Genomic DNA, 9243 nt, shown 5'->3' on the forward strand with positions numbered 1-9243 from the left:
TATGGGGTATTGTGTGTAGGCCAGTGACACAAAACCTCAATTTAATCCATTTTAAATTCAGGCTGTTAAACGAAAATACTTTCTGAAGGCATTGTATATGGTTAACTACTGTCTTCCTGCTCCTGCTCGCACAGTACGTGATTCATTCAAAACAGCAGTAGATAACATAAACCAAATACTGAAAAAGCTTTCAGCAAATAATTTCCCACTAGAACTAGTCACAATCGTTCTGATTATGTGTTCTTACTTCAGACTTTACTTACTATGCTGGTGTAGTTCAGACATTTAGAACAGCCCCAAGCCTATGAATTTATCAGTACTTTATAACTGTATTCTAAATGGGAAAGCAACCGGGTATGTTTTATTTTTATATTCCTGTTAATTAATCGATGATCTTCTGCGTAACAGCTTGGGTTCTGAAGCCCCCCTAAGGCAGCAGAGCTGAACACAGCCTAGAGCGGAGCAGAGCACTAGTGGACTGACGCTACCACCGATGGCCTCTGCTCCTCCAACCCCGCATCCACCATCCCCTATGAGAGAGAGAGAGAGAGAGAGAGAGAGAGAGAGAGAGAGAGAGAGAGAGAGAGAGAGAGAGAGAGAGAGAGAGAGAGAGAGAGAGAGAGAGAGAGAGAGAGAGAGAGAATAAAAGACCCACTAGCAGAGGGTCAGATGTGGGGAAGGTACACTATGTTGATGAAACAACAGCAGGGATTTTTTTTGGCTGGATTAGATAGCTGGCTCGAGAGAAAGGTCTGGTCAAACCGAGCAGATTTCTATTATAATGGTGATCTCTCAGTCAAATCCAATATTTACAGGTTAATACACTATTGGGATTTATTGATTTAATTCCATGTTAAACGAGATGTGTCATTGTGGATTATGTTTGTTTTGGGTGGGTCATACAGCACCATGCTGTGGATTCCCTTTGGTCTATACCATCTTATTTCATCCCAACCTTTAATTACTTTCCCCTGATCAGGTCAGGTGATCAGTATTTGTAACAATGTAGACATTACAATTCCTACGAGCCTGTCCCTCCCCTTTAATGTTCTCAATAAGCTAGCACTAATTAATGCAGCTCTGCTTAGCAAACACTTAAAATGGAGGGAGTTAGACTGCTGATCATTAAGGCCCTCCTTCGTGATTCACAATGTTCAGCCATGGATAAATATTTCATGAGGTTGTTTCCTTTGTATAGAGCAGCATGTAGGGAGTCAAAATAGACTGGTGTTTTGAAATTCTGTTTTAAAGGTTGACGTGATGTCCATGTTAAAACTAGCACTGCAAAGGATTCAACAAGAGTGTCTTTGTCTAATGCATTGTGGTGGTGGGGAGGGGGGCGGGGTCTTATGAAGAAAGGATGTTGATTTAATAAACCGTTTTATGGATTAGCCTGGTGAAGAGCAAGGCTTTGTCATGGATTCTATGATGTCCCGAGGACAACTAGACCCGTTCCGTATAGACCTGGTTGGATCCAGGTCCGATCCGAGTGAGAGAAGCAGCAGAAAATTATATTTTTAAGCTACTTTATTAACCGGAGAGGATAAAGCGTTAGTGACTGGAACGAGCTGCAAAAAACACTCAAACTGGACAGTTGTATCTCCATCTCTTCATTCGAAGTCAGTTGTGGCTGCTTCGCGTGATGTATTGTTGTCTCTACCTTCTTGCCCTTTGTGCTGTTGTCTGTGCCCAATAATGTTTGTACCATGTTTTATGCTGCTACCATGTTGTGCTGCTGCCATGTTGTGTTGCTACCATGCTGTGTTGTCATGTGTTTCTGCCTGCTATGTGGTCGTCTTAGGTCTCTCTTTATGTAGTGTTGTGGTGTCTCTCTTGTGTGTTTTGTCCTATATTTTATTTATTTATTTTTAATCCCAGCCCCCGTCACCGCAGGAGGCCTTTTGCCTTTTGGTAGGCCGTCATTGTAAATAAGAATTTGTTCTTAACTGACTTGCCTAGTTAAATAAAGATTAAATAAAAAATAAAATAAAATAAAACGTGGTAATAACTGTCAATGCTTAGTTCTCTTTATTGCCTGTGGGCAGGGAATACAGCCAGCAGATTTCGTATGGTTCTGGATGGCAGTTACATTAACCCTAACCCCAACCTTAACCTTAAAAGAATTTCGATCCATATGTCAAACTCAATCTCCTTGACATTACTTTACAGATGTACATCCAGACAACCACGCTGACCATCTCTGTGAGTCTGAGTGCCTCTGTCTCTCTGGGAATGCTCTACCTGCCCAAGGTCTATGTGATCCTCAGGCACCCAGAGCAGAACGTGCCCAAACGCACGCGCAGCCTCAAGGCCGTGGTCACCGCCACCACCATGTCCAACAAGTTCAACCCCAAGGCCAGCCTACGTCCCAACGGAGAGGCCAAGACCGAGCTGTGCGAGAGCCTGGAAACACAAGGTGAGTTATGAATGCTATTTATGTACATGCTAGAAGTGGCTGAGAGCACCCTTGTGTGTGTGTTTAAATGTTTTAAAGATGAATTTTGTCCTTCAGCCACTATAAATCACAGAAATAAATTGGTAGAAAGTGGAAGGCACAGTATCCAAATCATTATTTACTAGCCACCTCGTGCCATTGTGATTTTACACTTCCATGGATTTAGGAAATTAGCTGCCATTTTTTTTTTCATTTTAAGTCCGTTTGTGAGTTGGGGGATATTAAAACATTCCCTGATATGCTCAAATTCTCCACTGTGTGTGTAGGTCACGAAGGAAGGCATCAGTACTATTACACCAGCTACCTTATTATAATGGACCTATTGGATTGTATTGAATGTACAGTGGGGAAAAAAAGTATTTAGTCAGCCACCAATTGTGCAAGTTCTCCCACTTAAAAAGATGAGAGAGGCCTGTAATTTTCATCATAGGTACACGTCAACTATGACAGACAAATTGAGGATTTTTTTTTCCAGAAAATCACATTGTAGGATTTTTTATGAATTTATTTGCAAATTATGGTGGAAAATAAGTATTTGGTCACCTACAAACAAGCAAGATTTCTGGCTCTCACAGACCTGTAACTTCTTCTTTAAGAGGCTCCTCTGTCCTCCACTCGTTACCTGTATTAATGGGACCTGTTTGAACTTGTTATCAGTATAAAAGACACCTGTCCACAACCTCAAACAGTCACACATCAAACTCCACTATGGCCAAGACCAAAGAGCTGTCAAAGGACACCAGAAACACAATTGTAGACCTGCATCAGGCTGGGAAGACTGAATCTGCAATAGGTAAGCAGCTTGGTTTGAAGAAATCAACTGTGGGAGCAATTATTAGGAAATGGAAGACATACAAGACCACTGATAATCTCCCTCGATCTGGGGCTCCACGCAAGATCTCAACCCGTGGGGTCAAAATGATCACAAGCAAAAATCCCAGAACCACACGGGGGGACCTAGTGAATGACCTGCAGAGAGCTGGGACCAAAGTAACAAAGCCTACCATCACTAACACACTACGCCGCCAGGGATTCAAATCCTGCAGTGCCAGACGTGTCCCCCTGCTTAAACCAGTACATGTCCAGGCCCGTCTGAAGTTTGCTAGAGTGCATTTGGATGATCCAGAAGAGGATTGGGAGAATGTCATATGGTCAGATGAAACCAAAATAGAACTTTTTGGTAAAAACTCAACTCGTCGTGTTTGGAGGACAAAGAATGCTGAGTTGCATCCAAAGAACACCATACCTACTGTGAAGCATGGGGGTGGAAACATCATGCTTTGGGGCTGTTTTTCTGCAAAGGGACCAGGACGACTGATCCGTGTAAAGGAAAGAATGAATGGGGCCATGTATCATGAGATTTTGAGTGAAAACCTCCTTCCATCAGCAATGGCATTGAAGATGAAACGTGGCTGGGTCTTTCAGCATGACAATGATCCCAAACACACCGCCCGGGCAACGAAGGAGTGGCTTCGTAAGAAGCATTTCAAGGTCCTGGAGTGGCCTAGCCAGTCTCCAGATCTCAACCCCATAGAAAATCTTTGGATGGAGTTAAAAGTCCGTGTTGCCCAGCGACAGCCCCAAAACATCACTGCTCTAGAGGAGATCTGCATGGAGGAATGGGCCAAAATACCAGCAACAGTGTGTGAAAACCTTGTGAAGACTTACAGAAAACGTTTGACCTGTGTCATTGCCAACAAAGGGTATATAACAAAGTATTGAGAAACTTTTGTTATTGACCAAATACTTATTTTCCACCATCATTTGCAAATAAATTCATTAAAAATCCTTCAATGTGATTTTCTGGAATTTTTTTCTCATTTTGTCTGTCATAGTTGACGTGTACCTATGATGAAAATTACAGGCCTCTCTCATCTTTTTAAGTGGGAGAACTTGCACAATTGGTGGCTGACTAAATACTTTTTTCCCCCACTGTATTAGATCCATTTCAATTATTGTTATACAGCGTCTACAACAACCGTGTTTTATTTTCTAATTTCAATGCATTGAGTTGACTCTCACAGATAAACGCTTGTGCTCAATATGGTGAACAGGAATATTTTTTCATCAAAGTTTCCTTTTTTAAAACTGTTTGGCTCAGATTTGTGGCAGTGTTCAAAGTGTTCAAAGCCAAGTGTAATTAATTGAGAGGCAAATTATTTTCCTTTCTGAACCAGCTGAACTTCTCGCTGTCCGAGTCCATCTCCCTCTAAATTCAATAGCGACAGACTCAGGCTTTATACATCTGTGGTAAATAATGACTTCAACCATTGACTCAGCAGAAATTACTCAGGTGATGGCCAAAACACTCACACACCCGACCGGCTCGCCTCCCACAGAAAAGTAAAGAGGGGTCTGAGTCGGTCATGTCTGTCAACATAGATAGACTCCCTTTTTGTGGACAAATCTTAATGACGTACGCATATCGTCATGATTCACTGTTCCCTGAGAGCTTCAGTATTTGGTGGATTATTTAGCCCCTGCAATTTTTCTTCCACCAATAACAAAAGTACAGTGATGTCCCACAAAAATACATTGTGGACAATATACTTGTGTTTATATAGAATGCAACATTGTACATATTTGATAACAAAATGTCGATAAGGATGCTGAGCATGGAGATGCATTTTAGAACATCGACACATAGGCCTATATCCTAAAATACATTTATTTGGTTTAACAACAACAGCTACAATAAGCCACACCGTAACACAATACATGAGAAGAGTAGAGACAGAGATTCGATAACCAGCCCCAGTTCCTCGTCCTGGCCTTTCTGTTTACAAGCGGCGTACAATGCCCAGGTATTTGAATATGCACAATTTGTCATTGTCAGGGTCATTGCCAGTGTGGACACATAGCATGATGAAATTGATGAAAAATTCCTGTCTTGCCATCTCTCTGACCGGCTGATATTAGTAGCAGGGACGGTAGGATTTTTCCGCTCCAGCTCAGCGGATCAGCTAACACGGTCTGGGGAGACAACTGGATGGTTGACGCCGTAATACCCAGTAGACAGACAGGGTATAGGAGGAGGTGGAGGTCTGGGGAGACAACTGGATGGTTTAAGCCGTAATACCCAGTAGACAGACAGGGTATAGGAGGAGGTGGAGGTCTGGGAAGACAACTGGATGGTTGACGCCATATTACCCAGTAGACAGACAGGGTATAGGAGGAGGTGGAGGTCTGGGGAGACAACTGGATGGTTTAAGCCGTAATACCCAGTAGACAGACAGGGTATAGGAGGAGGTGGAGGTCTGGGGAGACAACTGGATGGTTGACGCCGTATTACCCAGTAGACAGACAGGGTATAGGAGGAGGTGGAGGTCTGGGAAGACAACTGGATGGTTGAAACCGTATTACCCAGTAGACAGACAGGGTATAGGAGGAGGTGGAGGTCTGGGGAGACAACTGGATGGTTTAAGCCGTATTACCCAGTAGACAGACAGGGTATAGGAGGAGGTGGAGGTCTGGGAAGACAACTGGATGGTTGAAACCGTATTACCCAGTAGACAGACAGGGTATAGGAGGAGGTGGAGGTCTGGGGAGACAACTGGATGGTTTAAGCCGTATTACCCAGTAGACAGACAGGGTATAGGAGGAGGTGGAGGTCTGGGAAGACAACTGGATGGTTGAAACCGTATTACCCAGTAGACAGACAGGGTATAGGAGGAGGTGGAGGTCTGGGGAGACAACTGGATGGTTGAAACCGTATTACCCAGTAGACAGACAGGGTATAGGAGGAGGTGGAGGTCTGGGAAGACAACTGGATGGTTGACGCCGTATTACCCAGTAGACAGACAGGGTATAGGAGGAGGTGGAGGCCTGGGAGGGGATTGAGAGCCCACCCAATGTACAAATACAACAGGGACCATATATATCCCTACAGATAAATCTATATATGAAACTTGGTCCAACCTGTAGCTGAATGGACATGGTATTTACTCTTAACTGAGGTGGATTTAAGCTATTTTCCATTTCTAGATATGTCATCATATAACATCGGTATCCATCTGTCGATGTACAAAGCAGAAAGTTGACATTGTTCACCACTACTTCCTTTGCCCAGTGTATAACAGTACTGTAATAACTGTGTTGTTTTCATCTCCTTCTTCTTCTCTGTCAGCTTTTGCCACAAAGCAGACATACATCAGCTACAGCAACCACGTCATCTAGGAGAGGAAGGCCGTCGTCGTTGTTCAGGATGGTCACCTCGTGGCGGGTGAAAATGTTCTTATGCAGTGGAATGAAATGTGAAAGAAAGAGAGGAAGAAAATGGACATGGGACACATTGTGAGGATCACTAAAGGATTTCCCAGGGAATAGTCATGGTAAAGGAAAGAGATGAGATCACACAGAGATGCAGGGAGGGACCCTCAGGGGACCCAACAGAACAGATACAGTATAATGGTGATGTTCCATCTTGTGTCGGCCATGACAGACAAGACTAACACTTCCGCCCTGGCAGAGACCGGAGAGGACATGATGCGAGATGAGGATTCTCCTCCCTTCTCGTTGTTTACATTGCAGCTTTATCCTCTCTCTCTCTCTCTCTCTCTCTCGCTCTCGCTCTCGCTCTCGCTCTCGCTCTCGCTCTCGCTCTCGCTCTCTCTCGCTCTCTCTCGCTCTCTCAATGACTTCTTATCTTGAGCCGACCGGACTGACATGCAATCCAATTGAAAGAATCTGTTCAGCTGTGTGCGATGCAAGGTTGTAGTCTGCCAGTATTGTCATCAGTAAGGGACATTCCTTTACATCAGTAAAGGAAGTTGCAGAGCCACCAGGATAAGAGTGATCAAGGATTTTAAGTTCTGTAATTATTATTATTATTATTTTTTTTTTAAGGTATTCCAGTTTAAAAAGAAAAGACTGGATGAAAAAAATAATTCCAACAATGCAGGATAATTGTACACCATCATATTTTTGTTGTTTTTACCTTTCCTGTCTTCATTGAGTTGCCCAAAAAAATTATAATGATGTTACTGATTTTGAGCATGCCAGTTTGAACATCCTGTGTTGTGTTGTAGAAAAATATTTGGAATGCGTTCAAGCTCTGTTGCAGTGTCGTTCCCATTGTTTAGCCTGAGCCTATTGTACGTAAATTCCAAACTGGTGAAGGTCTAGTGAGTGATCTTTGTTTCTTTGTGTGAAGTGAGGCCCTGATCTGTGTTACCAGCTAACCAAAAGCTGCCACTGTCCTCTGCCCACTTTGTCCATACTTTATACTGTAACTCCAGACTAAAACAAAGAGTCTCTCTGTAAAAATAGAGAGATGTCATGGCGGACTGAACACAGCGGTGCAGAATGCCTCAAGATCAAAACGTAATATTCAATATCTATAAGTCTGACTAAATATTAGCACTTCACTCCACATACTAGTGGAAAATAACCTTCAATCTGCATAACAACACAAAACAAATGATGAGGCTAGCGAAATGTATCGACCAATATCACCAATACAATCAACACCGAAACATGTCAGAGAGTAAGCATGGAGAACCAAAATAAAACGAGACTCCTCGACGGACACAGACGATTTATGGTTTACACCACCGGGAACGGTAAGTTAAAGTGGATAGATGATAAACTGGAACTAGTCAGTAAAGACATAAAGGAGTTGAAGGGGAGCCTCGAGATGAGTGACGAAAAAGCTGTGACAATGGAGATAGAAACAAACAGGCTAAAAGGTACAGTCAATACTATTGAAACAGACGTTAAAGAACTTAAAAAGGAGAACATGTTTCTAAGACAAGCCTTACTTGAAATACAGACTAGATTTATTAGAGAAAATCTGGTACTTACTGGTATAAAAAAAAAGCAGGTAAAGATCCTGAAAGTGTGGTGAAATAATTATTTCTTGAAGCACTACAGATCCCAGGCGATACTGTGGACAAAATCAAACTCGAACGTGTACACCGTTTCGGACAGAGAGGACAGGGATATGAGCGCCCAATCGTTGCCAAATTTGCATTCTTTCTAAATAAAATAATGGTTAAAAGCCTAAGTGAAAGACTCGCTGGCACGAAAATAGGCATGTATGTTCAGTTCCCAAAGGAAATTGCAGAACGGCGCAAAGTTCTGAAACCACTCTTCAAGGTTAATAGATTGAAAGGGAAACGTGTAGCTCTCATAGTCGATAAACTGTATATTGATAACAAATTGTTCCGAGACACCAAGACTACTCCATGGCTATTCTAAATATTACAAAGTTCCCATAGACGAGTCGAATAACGGAACACCCAATACTATCCATGGTAGGGATTGTAATAAAAATAAATAAAGGAAAACTAGTCTCTCAGGCTGCACGAGGCCCTACAGTGAGATACCATAGATTACCCCCATCCACTTCCACCAGCTATCCTCCCGGTCACACAAAGGTACAGCTAAATTGTACAGATCCAAACCCATTAAATGGGGAGTAAAGTATCCCCAGGGGATTATTCCACACATTAGTCATCCACCCAAGACGATTTACGTAATGGATAAAACAGTGGTTGAGACTAATTCATAAAAAACAAAAATGATATCTGAGGACTGTGTCGTGTTCTGTAAAATGCTTCAGCAACATACTAGTATACTATATGACCTCAAGCTGCAGGAAGGAACCTACTCGAGACAAAATGCCAAAGGATCCAATAGTCCTTTCAGCCACCCCTCAGCTCTCTGAATGAATATATCAGAACTGTATGTCGCTCTGGATAAGAGCGTCTGCTAAGTGACTAAAATCTCAAATGTAAAATGTAAAGTGGTTGCTGTAAAACTGAGCAGTCCTTTAGTTTTATTTATTT

General features: G+C 42.6%; 1 protein-coding gene across 1 annotated transcript in view; it reads left to right on the forward strand.

Moving 5' to 3' along the window:
* LOC121574923 (metabotropic glutamate receptor 4-like) overlaps nucleotides 1–7576 on the forward strand; it is a 126056-nt gene extending 118480 nt beyond the window's left edge. Inside the window, exons 8-9 of the mRNA XM_045222838.1 lie at nucleotides 2170–2416; nucleotides 6582–7576. Coding sequence (XP_045078773.1) covers nucleotides 2170–2416; nucleotides 6582–6631 — 297 coding nt within the window. The 3' untranslated portion in view covers nucleotides 6632–7576. The remainder of the gene's footprint in view (nucleotides 1–2169; nucleotides 2417–6581) is intronic.
* The last annotated feature ends 1667 nt before the right edge of the window (nucleotides 7577–9243 follow it).

Source organism: Coregonus clupeaformis, chromosome 10 (assembly GCF_020615455.1).
Source record: "Coregonus clupeaformis isolate EN_2021a chromosome 10, ASM2061545v1, whole genome shotgun sequence".
Lineage (NCBI taxonomy): Eukaryota > Metazoa > Chordata > Actinopteri > Salmoniformes > Salmonidae > Coregonus > Coregonus clupeaformis.